The 26,415-nt window shown below is 40.0% G+C and overlaps 1 protein-coding gene across 1 annotated transcript; it reads left to right on the top strand.

The window, feature by feature from the left end:
• Positions 1 to 5,962: 5,962 nt before the first annotated feature.
• GCNT2 (glucosaminyl (N-acetyl) transferase 2 (I blood group)) lies at positions 5,963 to 20,950 on the top strand. The gene is made up of 3 exons (XM_070942511.1): positions 5,963 to 6,914; positions 17,437 to 17,529; positions 20,760 to 20,950. The coding sequence occupies exons 1-3, from the start codon at positions 5,963 to 5,965 to the stop codon at positions 20,948 to 20,950; spliced, it is 1,236 nt and encodes a 411-aa protein (XP_070798612.1).
• The last annotated feature ends 5,465 nt before the right edge of the window (positions 20,951 to 26,415 follow it).

Here is a 26,415-nt window from a genome sequence, read left to right as displayed (position 1 = left end):
CTTTTTTTCCTATTCATATTTTGTAGATAAGCAACCTGACCCTAAATAGGAGCATATATAGATGCTAGAACTAATGTTTTGTGATCAAATTTCCCATCTATAAATATATATACTGCTCAAAAAAATAAAGGGAACACAAGCAGAAGACATCCGAGATCTGAATGAATGAAATAGCCTTATTAAATACTTTGTTCGTTACATACAGTAGTTTTGTGTTCCCTTTAGTTGTTTGAGCAGTGTATAAACTACTGTATGTAAAGAACAAAGTATTTAATAAGGCTATTTCATTCATTTAGATCTCGGATGTCTTCTGCTTGTGTTCCCTTTATTTTTTTGAGCAGTATATTTACCTAGCCAATCTTTTAGAATCTTTTGAAACTTGAAATCTACACCAATTTTGGGGGAAAAAATGGCTACTTCCTTTAATGATTAGATCCTTGTAGGAAAACTGCTTGTCAAAATAGCTATCATTCAACCTAGCTGCTGTAGATCTATATAACAAAACCATACGAGATAAATTATTTAACATAAAATTAACATTTTTTTCTCTTCGTGGGATCTCTGTAAAATTTAGAATAATAATTCTATATTGCTTTCCATTAGCTATTTAGTTTTTGTGCAAATACATTTCTAACATTCAGCAAATTTTTGAAAGCTTGTTCTTCACAGAATTGTTCGTTAGGTTGCTTGATGGTTTTCCAAATATGGGATTTTTTTTTTGAAGTTTTTTAAAATATTATTTTTATTAAAATATTAAAATATTTTAAAATGAAAATAAAAACAAACCAATGAAAGGGTGAAAAAAAACCTAAAAGAAAGCAAAAGTGTAAGAAAAGAAAGTTAAAGAAAAATGGAAAAGGAAGAAATACAAAAAAGTAGTTTCCAATATTCTTCACAAAAGTTATAAGTATAATTATATTTAAGCACTCTGTAGTTACATCATAATACTCATCTTTCTATAGATGGCCTTGTTTAATCAAGCCTTAAATCACAGGTTCATTTTTTCATTTTTATGCAAAAAGTCCATAAGAGATTTTAAATCACCAATAAATATAGACAGTATCGTTTTTCTAATCAAAGAAGTTAATTTTGATATTCCCTTATGAGTTGAACAACCTATATAACATTAGTGATATTTTTTCTGCATTAGTGCTCCCCTCCCATTGAAATTCACCTGCCTCCCTTACCAATATCACATCCCCTCCCTATGCCATACCTTCCCTATCTAATCTCCATACCCTCCAATCCCACTAGACCAGTGTTGGCTAACCTTTTTGCCGTCGCGTGCCAAAAGCGGGGGGAGCATGGGGGGTTTGTGTGCATGCATATCCACACCCATAATTCAATGCACTCCGCCCCCTCGTACATACACATGTGACCCCCCCCCTCGCACTCCTCCCGCTTTTGGCACGCAATGGCATGGTGGGCCCGGTAGGCCCATTTTTCGTGAATGGCAAAAAAAACCCCACCCCCAGAGGCCCTCTGGAGGCCAGAAACAGCCCGTTTCCTGACTTCCGGTGGGCCTGGAAGGGCCGAAAATCAAGTGGCCAGAGCACGCATGCTTGCTGGAGTTGAGCTAGGGCAACGCTCGTGTGCCCACAGATACGGCTCCACATGCCACAGCCATAGGTTCGCCATCACGGCACTAGACCAACATGAAGGAAATCATATAGGATCCTCTTTGGGATATAAAGTGGGAGGAGGGGAATGACCTACTGAGATTCCTTTTCACCCTCCCAGTCAATAAGCTCCCAATATTAATTTCAATAGTTCCTTAGCTATAGTTTAACCTACATTATTAGTTTTTTCCCTATTACTCCAACTCCCTCCTCTCCAGTGGTGAAATTCAATTTTTTTTACTACAGGTTCTGTGGGCGTGGCTTGGTGGGCATGGCTTGGTGGGCAGGGGAAGGATATTGCAGGGGAAGGATACTGCAAAATCCCCATTCCCTCCCCACTCCTGGGGGAAGGATATTGCAAAATCTCCATTCCCACCCCACTCTGGGACCAGCCAGAGGTGGTATTTGCCAGTTCTCTGAACTATTCAAAATTTCCGCTCCTGGTTCTCCAGAACCTGTCAGAACCTGCTGGATTTCACCCCTGCTCCTCTCCTCTAAATCTAAAGGCTGAAAGAGAGTTAATGCAGTCAATATAATTTCCTTTGCTCAGAAATCTGATGCAGCATTCTTATCCTCAGCTTGAAATTGAGCCTATTTTCCACAAATCAAAGAACAAATTAAATTCCTTAGCTCGCTCATATTTTACAAGAAGAGTCCTCCATTCCTCTAACCGCAATAAAATACCTTATGCCACCAGACTCCAAATTTTGGGCTTAGACAACTTAGAACTACGGCAACTTCAATCTGACCTAAGCATAGTACATAAAATTATCTGCCACAATGTCCTTCCTGTCAATGACTACGTCAGCTTCAACCACAACAATACATGAGCAAATAATAGATACAAACTCAAGGTAAACCGTTCCAAACTTGATTGCAGAAAATCAACAGTGGTGAATGCCTGGAATGCACTATCTGACTTATTAGTTTCTTTCCTAAACCCCCAAAACTTTAACCTTAAACTGTCTACTGTTGACCTCACCCCATTCCTAAGAGGTCTGCAAGGGGTGTGCATAAGTGCACCAGTGTGCCTACCGTCCCTGTCCTAATATTCCTTTTTACTTACTCTCGTCATGTATTCAAATTATGTTTATACGTTTACCTGTTATCTTATATATGCTTGACAAATAAACTTATGATTTATGACTCTTTGTTTAAGTCCAAACATACTGAAGATAAAGTAACTTTTCACCATTTTGACATGACGATAATTCTCTTAAAAGGAAATCATTGTAAAAGAATCTTGCCCTGTATAAGTTTTTTTGCCAGTGGCTTAAATTCATTTTTTCACTGCAGGACAGCCATGCAAAATCTGGGAAAGACCCTCTCTCATCCTCCCATTTAATCTCCTCCAGCTCACATGATTTTCTTATAATTTTGTTGTATGAATTGTTGGAAGAAATATCCATCTGGTTCGGTTCCAAGCTGGGAGAAAGACAGAGAAAGACACTGGAAATATGGAGGCTGATTGGAAAGATGGTTTAATGATGAACAGAAGCACCTGGGTGGTTTTGGTGCAGCTGACCAGGGGTGAAATCCAGCAGGTTCTGACAGGTTCTGGAGAACGGGTAGCGGAAATTTTGAGTAGTTCGGAGAACCGGCAAATACCACCTCTGGCTGACCCCAGAGTGGGGTGGGAAAGGAGATTTTGCAGTATCCTTCCCCTGCCATGCCCACCAAGCCACACCCACAGGACCAGTAGTAAAAAAAAAATTGGAATTCACCACTGCAGCTGACCATATGGAATTGAGAGTGGGGAGTATTTATACCTTCCCTTGGGCTTTGCACTTGAACTTCCTGTTCCTGTGCAAGAACATGTGTTCTATTGGCTGTTGTCAGACTCCATTGGTGCCATGTACAAATCCTAGGAGTTTGTCAGAAGTAAGCTTGGTTGAAGTTTGGTCGATGCAATGAAGGGGCTTGTTGAGCACTTCCTATTGTGGCTGAATGGCTTTGCCCTGAAGAATAATCCCAACATCCTGGAGCTGAAGGTCTTTTGTTTTGTAGATAGGTTGACCCAGTCTTTCCTAATGGGCACAAAATATCTGCTGGGGCTATTAAGAAAGTGGGGGTTGCTTTAAAAAAACACGTTTCTCCATTTCTCCCTTTGGGAAATATAATCTTCTTTATATTTCTCAAAACATTTAATTCTTCTAGGAGAGCGCTGGGTGCTAACTTTCTACAGTTTGAATCAACAAACTGGACAAAATATATCTAGGTTTCAGCGTATTCCTAGGGGGGTTAACCTGTGATCACATTCAATGACTTTATTGCCTTCAAATCAGCACTCAGATCTTTAATCGTAGAAATAAGGTTTGAAAAAATCCACCGGATTATGTCAGTTTCCTCTAATGCTACTTTAATCCTTAAATTGTTTCTCCTGTCGTGATCCCATACACAGGCTCTGCCAACCCAGCTTTAATTTTAGAGAGATTCTTTTAAGGCTTGCTTATCTCTAGAACATTGTCTGCGGCCTGTATATTATTACATATAATCTGTAGAGAAGTACCATAAGCTTTGCTGACTATTTGCTGTGACCTTTATTCATTTGCTCAGACCAGCAAAGTCTTTTCACTTATTTCCCCCAGCATGTTTAATCCCATTCCTCCTTCAGTTCTTTTTCAAGTTGTTTTATTGGCAGCCGAATTAAGTCCATCTCAGGTGTCTGTCTCCGCTTGCAGGCAACATTTTTTTTTTCATTTTTCTTTCTTCCCTCCATGGTTATCTTCCTCCTTCCTCAAACCTTCTTCCAAATAAACCTGGATCCTCTTTCTCTTAACATCCGACTTAATTTACTTTCCCCATTCTAAATAAAATAACCAGCCAAGTAAACTGGTGTGAATTAAAGAAAGTAGCTGGTGATAGGAGGGTAGATAGATAGATAGATAGATAGATAGATAGATAGATAGATAGATAGATAGATAGATAGATAGAGATAGAGATAGATAGATAGATAGATAGATAGATAGATAGATAGATAGATAGATAGATAGATAGATAATTTTGACTTTGTTTATTTTGTCATGTTTATGTAGAGCATCTTGGAGGTGGCGCCCCTTTAAGAACTGTAGGTCAGGAAATTTCATTTTACTGTATGCCCGATTACCATCCATTCAAAGTGACAAACTTATTCTAAATCTAAGTCTAAATCTGGAGGGAGGACTGGATAGTATAATGTGCCATCTTCTTCACTGCCTAGCCACGCCCCTGGGTCAGGGTCAATCCCACTTGTGGGTCCATTCAGATGCTCTTTGAACCAGGGGTGAAATGCTCCTGGCTCGGACCAGATCACCTGATCCGGTAGCAATGGCGGCGGGTGGTTCGGAGGACCCGTAGCAAAAATCCCTGCCCCCCCCATACCCAGCTGAGTCGCACGATCATCAGAGGCTTTTTTTTTTAACTTTTAAAAGCATTTTTTCTACAACCTCTTCCAACGAAAAAATGCTTTTAAAAGTAAAAGCAAAAGAGCCTCTGATGATGGCACGAATCAGCTGGGATCGTCAGAGGCTTTTCAAAGCATTTTTTTCTGCAACCTCTTGGCGGAAGAGGTGGTTTAAAAAACCTGGGCAGAGAGGTATTTTTTAAAAAGCCTCTCTGACAATCCCAGCTGATTGGCAGAGGCTTTTCAAAGCATTAGAAAAAATGCTTTTAAGTTAAAAAAAAAAAGTTGGCCACGCCCACCCAGTCACATTAAACCCCTCCCACCAAGCCACACCCACAGAACCGGTAGTAACAAATTTTACATTTCACCCCTGCTTTGAACTAGTGGTCCGTCAAAGGAGACGAACCGAGACTTAAGTTCCCCAGTCTGGGTGGGAAGCCGAGAGACCAGCCTCAACCACGCATGATCTCAAGGCAGCCGAGGTCTAGCCAGAGCCAAGAGGGGGCCGAGGGACCGCGGTACCTGCTGACCCCGCCTCCGCCCCCGCCCCGGGTGGTGGAAAAGCGAAGCGCGCCGGCCCCAGCCAATCCCGGCTCCTTTTGGATATGCAAATGAGCTCCTTTTTCCCAGGGCGAGGCTGAATCGCCGATATTTCCAGGGAGGCCGAGCGAAGGCTGGAGTGGGGGGGAAAGAGACGCAGATGCGGGAACGTCCGCTGCTAAGTAGCCCTGGATCCACCGGCACCGCGCGGTCGAAGCCGGGCCGGAGCGCTTTGCTTAGCAACCGGCTGAGGAAAAAATAATAAAAATAAAAAGGCGGCGAGGTTTTGGCGCGGCGGCTGAAGAGAAAAAAGCCTGGTGGGCTGAATGCATCGTTTGGGCGTCCGCGGAAGGACCCTCCGCCGCTCCGGGCTTTAGGTCCGGTTTCTTACTCCGGGCTTGTGGGCCGTCCCCGGGAGACTATGCGGTCTGGGAAGCCTCCTTACATCTTCGCCGTCTTCGTGCTGAGCGGTCTCTCGGCGCTGCTGCTCCTATTCCTCGGGCAACCTCCCCCGGACTCCAAACAGACGCCGCCGGCTGGGTTACCCCGCCTGCCTCAGCTCCGGGAGAGCGAGTTCCTCCGGCGCGCCTGTAGGGCTCTGGCTCAGGGGCAGCATACCTTCGTTTGGGGAAACTATCTGCGGACGTCCTTGAACAGAGCCGCCTCCTGCGAAGATTACGTGACGGGGAGCCACTATGTGACCAGACCCGTCACTGCCGAAGAGGCCGCCTTTCCCTTGGCCTACATCTTCACCCTCCACAAAGAGCTGGCCACCTTCGAGCGGCTCTTCAGGGCTATTTACGCGCCCCACAATGTCTACTGCATCCACGTGGATGAGAAAGCGCCCGCCAGTTACAAGCAAGAGGTGGAGAAAGTGCTGGAGTGCTTCCCCAATGCCTTCCTGGTCTCCAAAGCGGAGCCTGTGGTTTACGCTGGCATCTCCAGGCTTCAGGCTGATTTGAACTGCATGAAAGACCTGCTGAGATCCACCACCCAGTGGAAATACGTCCTCAACATGTGTGGGCAAGATTTCCCCCTGAAAACCAACAAGGAGATTGTCCAGCACCTGAAAAAGTTTAAAGGGAAGAACCTCACTCCTGGCGTCCTCCCCCCACCTTCCATAACTTTAAGGACCAAATTTGTTTACAAGGAGCACATAGGCAAGAAAGCTTCCTACATGAGAAGGACCGAGATCCTAAAATCGCCACCTCCCCACAACCTCACTATCTACTTTGGGTCTGCCTATATTGCTCTCACTAGGCCTTTTGTGGAGTTCCTTTTCAATGACTCAAGGGCCATTGATTTGCTGCAATGGTCCAAAGACACTTACAGCCCCGATGAACACTTTTGGGTAACACTCAATCGGATTCCAGGTAGATATTAATCTCTGGCTCTTTCGTTTCTAAGTAGTAATTGTATTAAACATGACAATTGAAAAGATAAAAACTAGTGCAAATTGGGGGGGGGGTTAATAGAAAGTGAAGGAAAAAAAAGAGAAAAAGACTATAGCAAAGGGGGGGAAGTCACTTTCCCTTTCTTCACAAATAGTATAAATAATTTTAGTAGTTTACCACCTTCTCTTAAAATACAGTATATATCTTCTTCCGTTATCTATAAACAAATAATTAAAGCCACATCATTCAGTCGTAATCAGCAAAAGTCCATTAAGGGTTACCCAAAATATGTCTATTTTGACCTTGATCGAATCGATCAATTTTATATGCTTTTTAACAATCTTGAACTTTAATCCCTTCAAATAATGCCCTAGAACTTGATTTCTTTTCATTTCTTCTTTGTTCCTTCTCAGAAAATTCTGCCAAAGTAACCACACTCGTAAATCCAATGTAACTAAATTATCTAGCTCGCTAGAGCTGCGTACATAGCAATAGCAATAGACTTATATACCACTTCCCAGTGCTTTTACAGCCCTCTCTAAGCAGTTTACAGAGTCGGCATATTGCCACTAAGAATCTGGGTGTTCATTTTTCCCACCTCGGAAGGATGGAAGGCTGAGTCAACCTTGCATCCGTTTTAATTATTAAGGATCAACAAGTTTCATCTACATAGCATTTTTTGTCATATCATTTTTGTAGCCTGTCATTTTAAAATCCACTTTCAGGTCAGCTTCAGTCTTGTCTGGTAAAACTTGTTCCTTTTCCATGACATCTTTTAAACACAGTCTGCCTAAAAAGGCAGACACTCCTCACATTAATTTATGGGTCCATTATTAAAAATATCTGACTCTTTCACTTTTCAACAGCAAGGGCCAAACCTTAGTTGGCTAGCAGATGACAAGGTCTGAAATATTCAGAGATAACTGGAACATATGCTTGACATCCTGAGAAGCAGTTATTAGTTGATGACAGCAATGCTAAACCAGCTGAGATTTGATTTCTAAAGTGGCATTAATAGTTTTTTAAAGTGGGGTTGGTAGGGCTGGCTGGCTGACAGAGTGATTTTTTTCTTTTTGATCCACAGTCCAAGTGGAAGTTGTTTTGGTTACTGCTCCCCCAAAACACAGACAACTATTCTGCAAAATCTTGCAATTGTATGACTGTATTCCCCCAACCCCCAGGGATTTATTCCCCATTTATTCACAGCCATGAACCCAACAAAAACAAGAAATAATTATCTGGATACAGATCAAATGATTAGTTACTTTGTAACAAATTCTACCCTAATAAATAATCGCAAGAAATATTTTGTTTCAAAACATACCTAGAGAAATGTAGTGGAATTTGTTTGAAAGCTCTTTGTTAAAATGCCCTTAATCTTATGAATTATGGCCTTAATCCTATGAATTGGTAAACCTATTTCAATTTTTAAAGGTCAATGGAAAGTAAGCCACAGAGTTTCCAAAGCATCTGTCAAAGGACTAGGCAATTAATTCAGGCATTCAGCTTTAAGGTTACCAATGTGGTTGCCAGTGTGAAAAAAATTCTTCAGGGAGTTAAAGAATCTCAAAATCATAGAATTGAAGAAGGTCAAAAGGACAGGTGATTTTCCAGACTTTTTAAAACCACTGCAATATCTGTGGAGGTAAATTATTTCACTGTTGGACAGATTTCACCATCAGGAAGCTTTTACTTATGTTGAAATCTAGGTACAGTTGCATACATACCCATCCAGGATCCTGATCCTGGTTTCTGTGGCAATAGAAAATACTTTCTGATCACCTTTGTACCATCTTTCCTCATTCCTCTTTTGTCCAAAGTCAACATTTCCAGTTCCTATAGTTTATCTTAGTATAGCCCATTCTCAAATCCATTTTTCATCATTGTCACCCTCTCCTGCACCTGTTTTATGCTATCAATGGCCATCTGGAAATCTGATGCCCAGAATCATCCACAGTAATGATGCTCTGAATCAAGCTAACAGAGAGTGTGATAGCAAAAGAGAAAGCTCATAAAAATCTATGTGTGAGAGAGTGAAATGTTAGTATCCTTGGAATGAGTATCATTGGGTTTCAGACATAAGCACAGAAGAAGCAACATGATTAAGCATGTAGGTCTCTTCAATTTGGAAAATCATTAAGAACAAACCATTTAGAATTCTTGCCTTTTTTATAGGTTTTGCCAAAATATCTATGTAGGAAAAGGATTCTGGGCCATTATAAATTGGTGGATGAAAGGGTGTTTTTTAGGCTCAAATCCCGCTGGTTTTCTCTTATGATGCAAGACAGGTCCAATAAAACTTGATGTGCTAAGAAAGCAACCTCCTCAGATGCCTCATCATCTGAAACTTGAGGTGATTCAATAAATTTGACTATGAACAGGAGGAGGAACAAAGATAAAATTTTCCACCCTCAAATACTTATTTAGCTTGTTGATTTGTCATAAGATACAGTCAGTGCTACTGGTTTAGGAAAGTTAGTTAAATAAATTGAGTCTCCTTTAACATGAGAATTGAATTTTAAAACAAGAAAAATATCTCACCTTTGTATGTAAACTCAGTGGATTGTAGAATTGAGCCAATATGTATTAGAACAAGACACAAGAGTCTTATTTTCAAATGGAGGAAAAAAAAATCTACCTCCGTTTCATCCCTTAAAAATAGTGTTCTCCCACATCAGAGGTCTCCAAACATTTGGACTAATGGACAAACTGGAATTTCAAGGAAGTATTAACTTATAAAGGAAGTGTTACGGTAGTCAGAGTGCAAATCAGTAAGATTAATAATGTCACAAATTGTTCTGTGGCTCTTTTAATCACATAGGTTTGCCTTATTGCTCTTGGCAATCAAAAAGATTTTGACATGAAGACAGGTTTGAAATTAGTGTTTTGGCCATGATACACTTCGCAGATCAAAAGCTTTATAAAAAAATGATGCTAAGAGATAATATAAGGACAATGTAAAGAAATACAATATTGGTACAGGTAGTCCTCGACTTACAACAGTTCATTTAGTGACCATTCGAAGTTACAACGGCACAGAAAGAAGTGGCTTTTCACCATTTTTCACACTTAAACCGTTGCAGCATCTGAGGATCACGTGATTAAAATTCAGGCACTTGGCAATTGGTTCATATTTATGACGGTTGCAGTGTCCTGGGGTCATGTGATCACCTTTTGCAACTTCTGACAAGTGAAGTCAATGGGAAAGCCAGATTCACTTAACAACTATGTTACTAACTTAACAACTGCAGTGATTCACTTAACAACTGCAGCAAAAATGGTCATAAAATGGGGCAACATTCACTTAACAAATGTCTCACTTAACAACAGAAATTTTGGGTTCCGTAGTGCTTATAAACTGAGGATTACCTGTACTTACTTTTGCCAGAATCCAGAAGTTACAGCCAGCACACAGCAGACTTGATGAAATAGATGCTGTCTAGTACTAATGAGAGAAAGCAATTTCCCATTTCAGTACACAAGAGAAATACTTAGTAAAGTTATATGTTTAGTTAAATACAGAAATATAGGATGGCAGCATGCAACAATCCTTTTTCCTCCTCTGAATTCATGCTTTTTAGGTGTAACAGTAACAGAGTTGGAAGGGGCCTTGGAGGTCATCTAGTCCAACCCCCTGCTCACACAGGAGACCTGTACTAGGGATTCGAACCGCAGAACTGCCGACCTTTCTGATTGACAAGCTCAGTGTCTTAGCCACCGAGCCACCTAGTCATATCTTGGTCAGATATTAGTCAAGATGTGCTTGACTAATATTCTCATCTGTCTCATAATTATGGGGAACGCAAGTTGGAATCCAGGACACCATGACAGGCATTCCAGCAAGTAAATTCAGTCTTTGCCTAAGGATATGCCACTTTTCTTATGTGCCACCATCCCTTGCTGTGTTATATCCAAGCCATGCAAGAAACTAACCTTATAAAATTGGAGCCTGCCTAGAGGCTACCTCAAGAACAGAAATATTGCAAAGCATAGATACTTTTTATTGAGTAAAAAGAATGCCCTGCCTATCTTTTAGATAACCTTTTGGTTAAAAAAACAACAACAACCAACATCTTTTCTTCTTGAGATCTGGGCTGGCCGGACAGACAGGTCAGGTTTCTTCAGAGCTTCTCCTTTATTCTTTTTCACTGCTCTGGGGCAATTTCACAGATTGCAAAAGTAAAATTAGCGCCCAAAGGGAGAAGTGACTCCTATTTTCACTAAACCTTCCGATGAGATATTTCCATGCAATTGAACATTCATCATAGCATTTCAGCAGGTGAAACTGTTGACGAAAAGCCAACTCTGCAGCAAGAGAAAAGGTAAAAGAATCTTAATGATAACCTTTTGCTTGTTGATTGTTTCAGTAAAACTCCTGAGGCTGAGGCATGGAGAAGTTAGCTACCGGTACTTGAAAATTGGGTTTTATGGGCAAGAGTTTTAAAGGAAGTTGCTTGAGGGAGTGTCGTTTTGTGGAAACCCTATAATTTGCTGAGACTCAAGAACTTCCACTCTCCCATGCTTATATCACTCAATTTCAACCATTTGGACTAATGAGGGAGAGTTAGTTCCAGCCATTTGTTTTCACATATATATATATAATTTTATATATATATAAAATGGACTATATAAAATCCATAAATTGATTTTCAGGTTATTTGAGAAAATAGATATATGCTTTTGTTTGCTTCTCTACCTCATTTTTAACTAGAATTAAGTCTGATTTTTTTTCATTTGTTTTGAAGAATTGTTGCATTACTTAACTCTACCTAATTTAGTCAAATGAAAAAAAAAGGCAGAAAAAGGATTGACGTATTTGGGATTTTCCCTGAAACATTTTTTCATACATCTTCTGTTCCACTGCTGTTCTGATATATTCTGCACTGATTTAGAAAGCTACTCCTGCTTAACATTTAGCTGTGATTAAGGAAGCCCATTTTCTTTCACTGTAAACCTTCAAGAGTATCATAGTGTCTCATCGCAGCGGAAAAGAGGGATAAAAATAGTGTGATTATTTGTTGTGGTTAGTTTCAGTCAAACTAATTCTCAGAGTTGATACTGTGAAGCCAGAAGAGGAATCCCCATGCATGTGGTTGTGAGCTCTAAGAGAAAAAGCAGAAAAGACATAGACAGCAGTAAAATAGAATAGAATAGAATAGAATAGAATAGAATAGAATAGAATAGAATAGAATAGAATAGAATAGAATAGAATAGAATAGAATAGAATAGAATAGAATAGAATACTTTATTGGCCAAGTGTGATTGAACACAAAAGGAATTTGTATTTGGTGTATATGCTCTCAGTGTACATAAGGAGAATAAAATACATTCATCGAAAATAAAAAGATACAATACTTAGTGATAGTCAAGGTTACTAATAAGCTACCAAATTGTACAAGAAAACAAGGTAAAACAATATAAATCGAAAAATACAAGCAATATGGTTATAGTAATAAGTGGGAAGATATAGATACTAGTAAGGAAGAGAAGAATAATAGTAATACAGTCTTAGTAAATTATTAGACAGTGTTGTGGGAATTAGTTGTTAAGCAGAGTGCTGGCAAGAAATACATTTAATATCAATGTCTGAGGAGTTTTTCAACCATCGAGGTCATAGTTGTCCCAAAAGTGCTGTTTTTCAAAAGGCAACTGAACTTTCTTCATTTTTTCCTTTGAAAACGTTTCGCTTCTCATCTAAGAAGTGTCTTCAATTCTGAACTGAACTGAAGAAACTTTTTGGATGAGAAGTTAAACATTTTCAAAGGAAAAAAAATAAAGTCGGGCTTACTTATGAAAAAGCACTTCTGTATTAAGTTTGCGTTTATTGTATGATATCAGTATGTCACAGAATACCAAAAAGCACACACAGGATCTCAGAAGAACAGTAAGCACAATCTCTATGTAGAAAAAATACATAGCGAAGAATTTCCAGAGGCACATTAAGATTTCTTCTAGTAATAACTTCTTCAGAGTTTTGCTAAGAAATTTACTGCCAGCAAATTTTTTTATTACAAGCATTTAACCACCATTTATCAATTATTTTCTCATGGACAAATGCTATATTATTTTTAGAGTGACTCTTGACTGATGCTTTTTGTTTATGTTGTATCATAGAAAGGGATGAGTTTTATAAGTTATATAAGTCTTCTACCTCTATCAAAACAATTTTTACAAATAACAAATGAGAGCACACAGTAGCCATTGTTAGTGGACTCTTCTTCCTCCCCTCCCCCAATACCTCTTTACAAATTGCAGTTGTAGATTCATGTACATAATTTTCCAGTATGTCCTAGGCCTAGGGTAAGTCATGGCATTCTTAGACAAGTACCTGATCTTATTCTAGACATGACAGTTTTCCTGACAATTAGATTGTCAGGGTGCCTGTTGTGTCATCTACAGGAAGTACTTGATGCTGGGGTAGTGTATGTATGTACACTTGCATAATAGCAATAGCAATAGCACTTAGATTTATATACCACTTCATAGTGCTTTAGAGCCCTCTCTAAGCGGTTTACAGAGTCAGCATGTTGCCCCCAACAATTTGGGTCCTCATTTTACCCACCTCGGAAGAATGGAAGGCTAAGGCAAACTTGAGTCTGGTGAGATTTGAACTGCCAAATTGCAGGCAGCCGGCAGTCAGCAGAAGTAGCCTGCAGTAACCACTGTGGCTCATTATAATCATAACCCTTGCATCAAGTGATCCACATAGCTTCCTAGTTATCCACAATAGGGGAATCCTTTTGGAAAGTACCGTGTCAGGATCTTCTCAATCTTACCATTCCTGCTGATAATTAGACAGCAATATTTAGCAAATAATTACTCAGTAAATGTCCTTTGATTGTTTATGTCCAGAAACCTGATACGGGTAGTCCTTGACTTATAACAGTTCACTTAGTGACCATTCGAAGTTACAACAGCACTGAAAAAAGTGACTTATGGCCGTTTTTCACACTTATGACCATTGCAGCACCCTTGTGGTCATGTGACCAAAATTTGGGCTCTTGGCAACTGACTCACATTTATGACAATTGCAGTGTCCCACAGTAACTGTGGCAAGAAAGGTCATACAATGGGGCAAAACTCACATAACAAATGTCTCACTTAGCAACATGAATTTTGGGCTCACTTGTGGTTGTAAATCAAGTACTACCTATATTTCCATAGTACCTCTTATGCTCTTAAGCCAACATTCTTGTTGAATTTGTGGTGAGGAATAATGTTGCAACCCCTAAAATTTTCCCAAGTAAGATGTATCTTAAATTGATCTGCTAACAAATAACTTTCTCCAGTAACCTTGATATTGCTGAAAGCTTTACATCAAATGTGTAGTTTCACAGTGGAGAGAGCAAATCATTTAGAAATATTACCTAAGTGTTGTTTATTAATGTAGTTCAGGGGATTCACAGCCTTTGTTATTGTTCCATGTCACCAGGGTTTTCCGCACAGTTGACAAGTCTAATTGTTGTTAATCCTTTCTGGAAAATACAGGATATCTGCTCCTACTTCAGGAAGGAAGTAGAATTTTGGACTTAAAAGAAAGCTGCTAGTTTGATATTTTGCAGTATATAGGCCATATTTATATTAACCGTGTCTTGCAAATTATCTTCACATGTCTCCGTGGAATTGCCTCTACTTTCTCCGTATATGCTTTCAATGGGACTTAATTCCTCATACGCTTTTGTACAGTGCTTAATGTATGTGTGTCTGCATGTCTGTGTGAGTGTACAGCTTAGAATCAGTTTTGACTGCCTGGTTTAATCCCCACAGGTTTCCTAACAAAGGTTTTTGAAGTGGTTTGGAATTTCTTTTTTCTTAGGGCTAAGAGAGAGTGTCTGGCCCAAGGTAAGCGGGCTTTGTCCCTAAGGCCAGATGCCTCAACCTCTATACCAAACTGGTTCTCTTTAACAAATGTAGCAAACATATTTGTTGAATTTTTGTTGTTGCAGCTCTTGATCCTGGTTGTGGGTGGGGGAGGGAGCTAAGTGTTCTGGGGAGAATCTGAATGGTACTCAGACCACTTACTAAGTGTCTTCTTCCATGCCTCCTAGCCAAATACTATTTGGGGTTTAGAATCAGTAAATCAGTGAATCAGTATCCCTTTGTGTCCTAAATTTCACAGAAGCTAAGGACATTATATAAGCCCAAAATCCTTAAATGATATCAGTTTTAGGAAACTTTATAATAGGCTTTACATACCTATGGCAATTATTTCCATTGAGAGCAGTGAGGATGTTAATATTTTTTTCTTTTTCTGATTAACTTTAAGAAAATGCATGCGGGCATTTTTCTCCCTGATACTTTCCTTTTCTTCTTTCTGTAAGATTGCCCTCTCATTACAGGCTCAGATTCCTATTATGATAACTTATTTGTATAATTTAACCTAATATTTTCTCTGCTCATGGATGACTAAATATTTTTTAAATGGAGGAGTATCTGCTTAAACTAATACTATCTACACTTCCATCTTTAAAAGAATGCGGGTTCACCTTTTTTTGGCAAATAAGATAACGATTAAGATTGCATTTGTACCTGCATTCCATCCTCTTTCATTTTTAAAGGACTTTTAATCCAAGTTTTCTATTCAGAACAAGTATTTGTTTACCACTAGAATTAATTGATATAGTAATAATCTTAGCACACTCACATGTCTCAGCATAAACTTGCTGGTCAAGAATGTTCTTGAGTAGAAATTACTAATTACTGAGGATTAAAATGACATTGATCTCCAACCCAGTGAAATCCCATTTTTAAATATTAGTCGTTTCATTTCCCAATTGTATTTTGGATTGGTGGTATGAGAACCCACTTCCTTAGCATTGCACCTATGAAGTTACTGAACATCTATTCACAAATGCAGTTTTCTGAATATTAGTACTTGTGTTGCCATGTGTATTGTTACTTGTATGCTTCAGTTAATTGGCTTTTAGCCCTTGATCGATTCTTGTGAACATGTTGGGGCATGTAGGGAGACAGGAACTGAGCTGGGAAGCAGACTGTCACCAGCTTATTGTTGGCATTCATGTGGAAGTGGTTTAAGGCAGGGGTCAGCAACCTGCGGCTCCGGAGCCACATGCAGCTCTTTGGGCCCTCTGCTGTGACTCCCTGTCAGGTGATCCCACTGCTGGTTGGCACCGCCCCTTGCTTCCCCTCTCAGTCACTCCTCGCTTGGCCTGAGAAGGTAAGGGCAACAGCGGGGGATGGAGAAGCGGCCAGGGCAGAGACAGAGAGATACAGAGAGAGGGAGAGAGGGAGAGACATAGAGAGATACAGAGAGAGAGGGAGAGAGGGGGGGAGGGAGGGAGGGGAGAGAGAGAGAGATGTCAAAAGGATTTTGTGGTTCCCGGTGTTTTTTAACAACTGGTTCCCTGCCCTAATGACCAGCTGGGTAGGTAGGGGGGGTCATGTGACTGGTGTAAGTGAGTGACATTGAGTTGGCCACACCCACCCATGTTTTCTGGTTCCTGGTGTTTTCTTTTTTGTGGGAAACAGGTTCAAATGGCTCTTTGAGTATTTAAGGTTGCAGACCCCTGGTTTAAGGGAAGGAGCAAACTCTTACCAGCTGGCTGCCAACACTTGCAGGGAGATGGGGCTGAAATGGTAAGTGGGTTTTAGTCTGTGAACATTCAGGGAGTAGGGCAGATGACCTGATGGACCTCCATAGACTACACTTGGAAAATCAGTGGTGTCCCAATCTGCAGGTCAACTGGGAGCTTTCCAAGGTCCTGATTTCTGATGAAAGAGATGTCTTTTAGATTAGGCAAAAGAAAAACCCCGCCCTTCACCAAAGCTCTCCTTTTTAAAACTATACTTAGCAGCACATATTTATTACATGTATACTATTAAAATTATTAACATTTAAATTCAGTTTATTAATAAGTTAGGGAGAATGGGGAATTGATGGTGAACTGTGTACAAACCAGGTTATGAAAGAATCTTCAAATAAGAATTTCAGTTATAAAATATTTGTACATAGAAAAAGGAGGTAATCACTTTTAAACCCTGCACACCTGACATAGGGTCACTGCTCCTCCAGGTTTGCATTCCAGATTATGACAAGAAGATAAAACAACAACAATACAGATAGGTCTTGCTTAATTACACTATTGGGACCAGAAAACTCATCATTAAGTGACACAGTCATAAGTAAACAAAAACACATGACCACCCTGTGTAGCGATGGCAGTTCCAGCAGTCCCAGTGGCCATTGTTAAGCAAGGACTGGACAGGTCATTGGATGTGGACGTCACATGACTGCGACATCCTGCCAGCTTCCCCATTGACTTGCTTGTTGGAAGCCAGCAGGGAAAGGTGCAAATCACAATCACATGGGATATTGCAGGAATCATTAAGTACAAGGATTGGTCCTAAGAACCACTTGTTCAGCACTTGTCATTAGTTCAACTGATCACCTGGCCATTAAACAAGAGCCTCCTGCAATTTACCTGGCACTTTAAGAATAAGAACTTGCAAGATCTTTCTCTTTCTTCTCTTCAAATCACAGGTGTCCCCGGTGCCATGCCGAATGCGACATGGGAAGGTAACTTGAGAGCTGTGAAATGGAGCGATGCAGAAAAGAATCACGGAGGATGCCATGGTAAAATGAACATCATTTTAATGTTTGCGGGGGGGGGTTTAATATTTGAAAGATTAACACTGCCCTAACTATGTAGTATCTCGTGCACTTGTTCTGGCACTGTTTGTCTTTTGTTTACTATGGAGATTAAAGGGATTGTAGAAAAACATACCGCGCATTGATTGAAAGATGCAGTGCATGAACCCAGAAATGCCCAGTTTGGGAAACGGAGAGCAGCAGGTTTAGCAACTTTAACCAAGTGGCTGTGGAGTTTTGGCTGCCCTGGCATCAGGGTTCTGCCATTTTGAGTTCTGCATGGGGTGGTACTTCTCCAGACAATACATAATATGGAGGTCTTCCTAAGTTATTAGCTTCTGCTTAAAGAGCAGAGAATAGTTATGGCCAGGAAACCTTTCCCCAGATTCATTTGATATCTCAATTACAGCCTTTCTTATACCTGGGCTCCCTTTTTACAATCGCTCATGCCTTAAACATCTCACGTTTGGACTATTGAAAAGCAGGTTTTGTGGGGCTGCCCTTGAAGATCAATTTGTGGCCAATTTCAGGCATGCCTCAGTATACACATGTGATTGCTGTGCAAGGTGCATTTGGTACCTATGAACTTCAGGGTGCAATTTAAGATACTAATAGTGCCTTATCATCATCATTATCATTTTTGTGGCATAGGGCCTGGTTACTTGGGGAACCCCTTTCTCCCATTAACTCATTTTGCCCTGCAATCTCTGACAGAATAGGCATGCTCTGACTCCCGTCTTCGATACAACATCATCATCTAATACAGGGGTCTCCAACCGTGACAACTTTAAGACTTGTGAACTTCAATTCCCAGAATTCCTCAGCCAACAAAGTCCACAAGTCTTAAAGTTGCCAAGGTTGGAGACCCCTCATCTAATAGGTCTCAGGAAGCATCTCTTTTCTGGCCTGGCAGAAAAGGTGCCTTCAGAAATAATATTTCTCCAGAAGTTCAAATTGTCCCAACCCCATCTTCCTTAAAAGTCATTCATGAAGAACTGGCTCTTCTTCCACACCCTGGGAGGGGCCATTGCTTTTATTGAAAGTTTTTCATGATCACTTCTTGTTTTTTTTATTTTCCATTATTTTTTGTTTTGGTTTGCCTATCTAAACGGGTTTTAATTATAAACTCTCAAGGCTTCATCAACTTAGGTGGCTCTGTAAATTTGGCAAAATAAATAATAATTAGGTTAATTTACCCAAAAAAACTCACCCACTTGCATTCCCCTTGCTGCTTTGTATACATGTACAAGCCACCCCACATTAAGGTTTTTACAAACAATTCTTTGTTTAGATGTCAGCACCCTGTTTTCCAAATATATCATGGACTTTTATAATTGCATAATTGCCAGATTTAAATTTGTAACCACAGCAATTTAGAAAACTCATCCCCAAATACACATCTCAAACAGCAGAACATGGGGTGACTGGAATGACAGGGATTATAGTGTATTGTCTGACTTGTTTAAGTTGCAGAAATTTTAAGCAGTTAGGAAAGACAAAAAGACAAGGAATGGAGGTGGGGGAAAGAAAAAAGAAATAAAAAGGAGGCCACAAGGAAATTATTAAAGAGGAAGAGGAAATGAATAAGACAGAAGCTAAAGAAGTTTCAGACTATAAGATGCACTTTAGCTTTAGAGGAGGAAAACAAGGGGGGGGGGAATCTGCCTCTGCCTCTGTGGCCCATTCACCGCCGCCACAGCCTGTTCACCACAGCCCTTTCGCCGCTGCTGCGGGCCATTTGCCGCTGATCACCACGAATGGGTGGCAGTGATAGGCGGTGGCAATCCCTGCCGCCTAGAACAGTGGATTGGCACCACACCAATCCCCCTCCCCTCCCGCTGCAATATTCACTCTATAAGACACACAGATATTTCCACCCACTTTTGGGGGGGGAGCAAAAGTGCATCTTATAGTCCAAAAAATACGTTAATAGGTGGAAAACAAAGGGGAAAAGTGAAACATAGTAATTTTTTGATCTGTTCTCCACCTCAGGATGAGCTGATGTCTTGTTTTAATATGAGGGTATAGCCATTAGAATGGAAGCAGCCTTGGGGTATACAAGTTGGGTGTATCTTAATTAATTTTCTTTTGTATTTGATGTTTTAACCTGTGCTGTCTCTAATGACACAGTGCTAAAATTATAAAGCAAAACTAACTTTTATTTATTTAATTATTAAATGCATTTATATGACTGCCCATCTCACTGATCGTGACTCTGGGAGGTCTACAATCAATGCCACAAAACAATGCCACAACTGTTAAAACACTTAAAAATAAATAAAAACAAGATTGTGGGAGAGCATCCATATAAACATAGTGCAACCATTAAGCAGGTTGCCCATCAAATCCCCAAAGTCGGTAGAAGAACCATGTTTTCAGGGCCTTCTGAAAGGCTAACCTCATCTCGCGGGGGTTGAGATGATGCTCCTGATAGCAGAAGCCACAGCAGAAAAGGAACATTATCTGGCTTCCATCAGATGTAACTCTTCAGCAGATGGGATCTACAACCTACCCCTCTGGCTTGACCTCATAGGATGGGTAGATAAAACAGTCCCTCAAATAATCTAGACCCATGTCATGTAAGGCTTTAAAGGTCAAAGCTCTTTCTAGTATATAATCAGAATAATCTTTAAAAAGTGTCTGTGTTTGAATAAAGTTTAAAAGCCGTCAATAGACGTGGCTTAAATAGCTCATTTAACCTTTCCGTTAGTGAAAAACAGGAAAACCACATTGTCTTTTGTAGCTGAAACGTGCCTATTCTTCTAGACACACACCGGCATGGAGTGGAAACTTTTCCTTTTGTCTGTATTTTTAATTGCTTGACTATAAATCACAAGTATAATTTGAGCACTGTTGCTTTCTGGAACTCTGTCTTTCTCAAGGATAAGGAGCAGCCCTTTAGTTGTGCTAACTTGTAAGTTAAATTACTAAGTTGTATAACCTAGTGTTGAATTATTCCTTCAGTCTCTTGAGTCAGTTTTTGGTTTCAACAAAACCTTGTTAGCCACCCACAATCACTGGTAAAGTGCACTAGCAATATAAATTGAACAAACAATTAAAGCATGCAGCCTAATAAAAGCTGAATGTTATTAAAGTTGCCAGTACTTCCTTATTTCAGTATGATTAGACTGCAAAGACCTTAGTGCAAATAAATGCATCTTAATTCTTCTGTCCACAAAATGTCATTATAATATTGATATTTTATGCCTTGACAGGTCATTATGTCAGAAGTATATGTATCTATGGAATTGGTGACTTGCCATGGCTGCTGAAATCCAAAAATTTATTTGCTAACAAATTTGAACTCAAAACATATCCACCAACTGTAGAATGCCTGGAATTGAAACTTCGGGAAAGAGCATTGAATCAAAGTGAAATACCAGTTGAACCAAGTTGGTACTTTTAATTTAAAAAAAAAAACTTATTGGGGAAGACGGATAATAATAAAAACTGATCCTTTTAGAACAACTGTTTTTGCCTTGACATGAAGCATTTTTTGGGGGGATGTTCAATATGGATAATTTTTTTAATACATGAAAAATCTTTGCATTTTACCGGACCTAAGGATTCTGCACCATCTTTGTATTTCATTGAATTTTATTCAATTTTTTTTTTAAATGCGGTGCTCATTTCGGAACAGGATTCTCCTTTACTTCCATTTACTGTTTGCTAATACCTCAGGGAATAAAAAATTATGAATAACGAAGTTAAAGAGTGAATTCAAATTATTTTACTAACTGATGATGGTTTAAATGGAAGGTTTAAGACTTTCGTCATGGAAGATTCAGAGATGGGAGTTTGTCGTCTAGCTCAGCTTGCTATCTGCACCACCTAAGTTTGCTTCTACCTGTACTCTACCTGTTACTACTTGCTTCTGAATAGGCCAAATTCTTTGACTGCTTTTTCTATTATCTGCTAAACTTGGAGAAATGGCCTTCTGTACTACTGAAGACCTATCCACTTTAACAGCAGCAAATCAGCCTGTGAATCAGGGTAGGACAGAAGATCCGAAAGACTGAATAAGAGTGTATATTTTAAAGAGTAAAATATTCACTGGAAAAATACATTAATATTATATTGATTGTATGTTTCTACTTTTATAAAGTTTTGCTTGGCCACTTAATGATCCCAGAAATTATGTAAAGAAGAGCTTCTAGGTGTACAGAAATAATTTAAGATGGACCAATGTTTTTTTTATTTAGGAAGCTATCACTTATCTTCAAAGCAAAAGTGCTAACATTGTCTTTTATACCGTCTGCTAATCTGAAAGTCATTTTCATTGTTCTTTAGGCAACCTTTCTGGACACAATTTGAATTTCATCCCATCTAATATGGAAAATGTAAAGGAAGAAATAGCAATATATACTAAAAGTTTTAGGGTGAAAAAAAAAACACTCAAAAGTCCACTTTTTCTGGAGCAACACAGAAAAAAAATCTTTATATTTTAGTTTGAATATTAAAATTCTACCAGGAAATACCATGAAAGATATTTATGGCAATCATTACACTAATAAAATATCTATCTTTGCAGTAGTCCTTTAATCATCATATAATTTCAGTGTCACTATTTCTATTGTCTGTATATTTCTATTGTCTATATATTGTCTTATATTGTCTGTGTCCCCATTATTCTTTCTTAGTTGTTTTACTTTTAACTGAAATAGAATTATTTTTTCCCATAAAAACATGGGTTTGCCGACATTCACTGATTGAAGGTTATTGACTGTGATTCTTTTTTATTTTAAAAAATTCAGTTGGCTAATTTAATAAAATAGCATTCATCAAACACTGTACAGACATTGCCTTTGTGACAGATTGCTTACCACGGATCCTTATTATATAGAGCAATGAGGTTACAGATAATCCTAATGTTTATGGCTGTGCATCAGTTGTGGCATTCTAATTTTTTTTACTACCTGTTCTGTGGGCGTGGCTTGGTGGGTGTGGCTTGGTAAGGATACTGCAAAATCCCCATTCCCTCCCCACTCCTGGGGAAAGGGTATTGCAAAATCTCCATTCCCACTCCACTCTGGGGCCAGCCAGATGTTCCATTTTCTGGTTCTCCAACTACTCAAAATTTCCACTACTGGTTCTCCAGGACCTGTCAGAACCTGCTGGATTTCACCCCTGCTGTGCATGCTTCAACAATGAACTAGGAGAAATGTTTTGGATCTCACACAACTACAGCTTCCTTTGTTATTTATTAAACTAGCACAGCTTTTTCTATCCAAGCAAAAAGATGCGGATGCTGCTTTAAGGGTCATATTAACTTAAATAATCAGCCTCCTTATAAGAGTAGAATTTTTTTTTTCTAAGAAGCCGCCAGGGGCATTCCAGGAACATGTAACAGATCAGCAGGTATTTTCTCCAAGGTCCCTTTGAAACCCAATTGGGTCCATCAGTTGCCAGGGTTGGACCAATCAAATGGGTCTGGCCTTTCCTCAGAGGAGGGGGGAAGCACAAGGGAATCTCAAAGCCACCAGATGTGATCTGACCGTGTGACGGGAGTGGGGGCTAAACGAAGCTCCTCTCTCTGCTCACATTGCCTTTGCTCCAACAAGAATACTAAGTCCAAAATTAGGCCACTGTCCTGAGTCAATCCAAGAATGACCAGGAAAATGTCCATGGCCATCATGGAGGCCATGATCTCCTGGGCCATTTTGGAGGTTTACCCAGGGATAGAAGTTGAAGTCCCTCAGAAGCATAAATTTAGAGAACTTCATAGCCCTGAGATGGCTCCAGCAGCTCAAGCAGGGAAGTTGTTACACAACAGGGAGGCTCCCAACTGCTCCCTTGACCCTAACCTCAAGAACAGGGTCTCATCACTGGCAACTTGTGGAGCAGGGCATTGATGACTACTGGAGTTTCCCAGATGAATCATTCCTCCTCTGCCCTGCCCTGAGGACTTGGCTGGTGCCAATATTGCTGAGACAGCAATAACCGCCCACCCACCCACGACCAGCCAAGTCTTGGTAATATATACCAAGTCAGCCTGTTCCTCAGTTATGAAATCACTAATGAGGAATCTTGTTATTGACCAACTTGGAATGAAGCAGCATTAGTCGAAAACCCTGGGCCTGTCAGTCTGGTGATCAGGGCCTGAGCATGAGCACAGAGGGCCAGAATATGCTCTCTGATATTAAGCACCAGGGGTGTCTTCCCCCATATGCTACCTGCCCTCTGGCTCTCATCAAAATGTCCCCCGTCCATCACCATTTGGATATAATGATCCCCGCCGCTGGATCTCCCAAAGATTTCATTACCCACTAGCCCTGGCCTGCTGGTTCCCTTAGTTGAGAGGTCCTCCATCCCAAACATGCAACCCAGATATTCATGGTCAACTTGGAATGTGTGCTTCAGCCTCATTCTCAGCTCATATGGGACCCCTAATCACTAATTGCTCCTTCACCCAAGTGTGTCCCTCTTGACAAACTCCCTCACTGACTGGTGGGAGGACACCCAACTCGCTACTCCTCTTTTCCTGACTCTCAGGAAAACTGTGTCCACACATTTACCAGCAAGCACCTTTAGGCTCCTCCATGTCTCTTACCAGTGAGAGGGAGATCCACCTCTACCACACCAGAAGACACCTACCCCTCCCAGCTCTGCTTTCTGCATGGGGCATATAGCCGCAGTCCAGGTGGAAGTAAGTCTATCTACCAACTGATCCCTTTGTTGTTCCTTGGGCCAGTTATTCAGTGGTCTTTCAGACTGGCCACATTCCCAGGTGCTTCTCTGGTGAGCCGGGAGCTCAGCTAGTTCACAGACTAATTGCAGCACCATTAAATCAACCAGAGATAATATATTGCAGACATTCTCAGAATTAAAACATTTTAAAAGACATGTTAAAGGGACTTCTTGGCACACTGTGGCTCTGGGGTTGCAGTGCGAAGCCCTTTACATTAGGAAGCCCAACGCCATCCTGGCCCAGCAGTACTGCACAAAAAGATTTCTTGGTGCACCACAACTCTGGAGCCACAAGAAGCCTCTGAGCTGCAGTGGAGTATGAAGCCCTTTGCAATTTCTTTGGCTGTCTCTCGATTCCCGTTTTCTATGAGACGCGTTTGACTTCTTCGTTCAATTTAAGTATAAACTCTTTTTCATTTAGCAAGTTAGTCCTTAAACTCCATCTCTGTTGTATTTTCTTGGTGTCGTGATGCCAACTAATTTCAAGGAGCTTATGGTCTGCCCAAGCATTAGTGCACATATTAACCTTTTTAATTTCTAGACCCAGTTTTCTGGTAGCCCAGACCATATCTATTCTAGACCAAGAGTTCTGTGGCATTGAATAAAAAGTAAATTGTCTATCCTGGGGGTGTAAGATACGCCACATATCTATTAGATTTATCTCATCCACCAAGTCAAAAAAGGTCTTTGGTAAGGGAGATCTTTTATTCTTTTTAGTTATGTCACATTTATAATCATGCTTTGGATCCACAATTCCATTAAAGTCCCCTAGCATGCATATTTCATTATGTGTCCATTTTGCCAGCTGTTCATGCAGTTTCCGGTAGAATTTCCCTTGTTTTTTATTCGGGGCATAAACCCCTACCAATAACACCTTAGAATTGCCTCTCGTTATTTCTCCTATAAGTATTCTCCCTTTTTCATCTTTATATTTACATTCTGCCTCTATTCCTTTCTTGACATAGATAGCGACCCCCCTTTTTCTTTTCTCGGCTAATGAAAAAAATTCTTTACCAAATTTAGTATAGTTTAGATAGTTGGCTTCATCTTTTTTTATATGGACCTCTTGAATACAAATTATATCGGGATTTTGTTTCGCCAGTTTCGACAATATTATCCTTCTTTTTTTATAATCGTTTAAACCATTCACGTTCAGCGATATGATCTTGGTATCATTCATTCCTGTAATTGGTCTCTGGTCTCTGGTTCTTATTTACCTTTTAAAGTTACTGCTCTCACTGGTCTAGATTTTTTCCCTTTTTCTTCTGTGTCTTCCTTTTTCTTCTCCTCTTCTATGTCTTCCCTTGTAATTTGTTCTTGAGATGTCTCTTCTTCCGTATTTACTATTTCGTTTTCCTCCTTACTAGTTTGTTCCTCTTCTCCTCCCCTTAATTGGTCTAGGAAATCTTGAGCATCGCTTAAACAGTCAATTTTAATTTTCCTCCCTTGCCAAGAGATTAGCATTCCTTCTGGCAAAAGCCACCTAAATATTATGCTTCTCCTATTTAATTGATTTGTCAGGAATCTGTAGTTTTTCCTCCTTTCCCTCACTCTCCTTGGAATTTGTTTCAAGATATTCACTTCTTTTCCCCCATAGATAATTTTTTCCTCCCGGGCTATATTATACAGAATGTCTCTAACTTTTTTTCTAGCGAAGCGAACGTGAACCTCTCTAGGGAGCCTGTTTCTTCTCACGTAATTCGTTTGGACTCTGTACACCTCGTCAATCTCTCGAATTATTTCCTGCTTGTCTTGCTGAAGGGTCTCTGCAATCAACTCAGCCATCTTATCTCCTAAGTCCTCTTCCTTGTCTTCCAAAATGTTTTGGAATCGCAGGTAAAACGAGGCCTTATCCATCTCGAGTTGTATCAGGGCGTCTTCTGTTTCTTTATTCTGTGCCAACAGAGTTTGATCCACTATGTCCAGTTTTTTCTCGTTTTTTTCGATCCTTTGTTCTGCTTTTTGGATTCTATTTTCGTTGCTGGCAATAGCAGTTTGAATCTCATTCATTTTGGAATCAAGTGCATGAATGTCTAATTTTAATTCGGAGTGACTGTTCAAAAGTTTCTCTTGCATCGCAAGCATGGTTTCTTGTATTGATAGCAGAGACGATTGTACCGTTTGCAACGTTGGGGTTACTGGGGGTTTATCTGTTTTCTGGAGACCTTCTACTGATTTCTGGAT

The sequence above is a fragment of the Pituophis catenifer genome, unplaced genomic scaffold (assembly GCF_029215685.1).
Source record: "Pituophis catenifer annectens isolate HBS135680 unplaced genomic scaffold, rPitCat1.0.hap2 SCAF_3, whole genome shotgun sequence".
Taxonomy (NCBI): domain Eukaryota; kingdom Metazoa; phylum Chordata; class Lepidosauria; order Squamata; family Colubridae; genus Pituophis; species Pituophis catenifer.
This window is presented reverse-complemented; position numbering and strand designations above follow the sequence as displayed.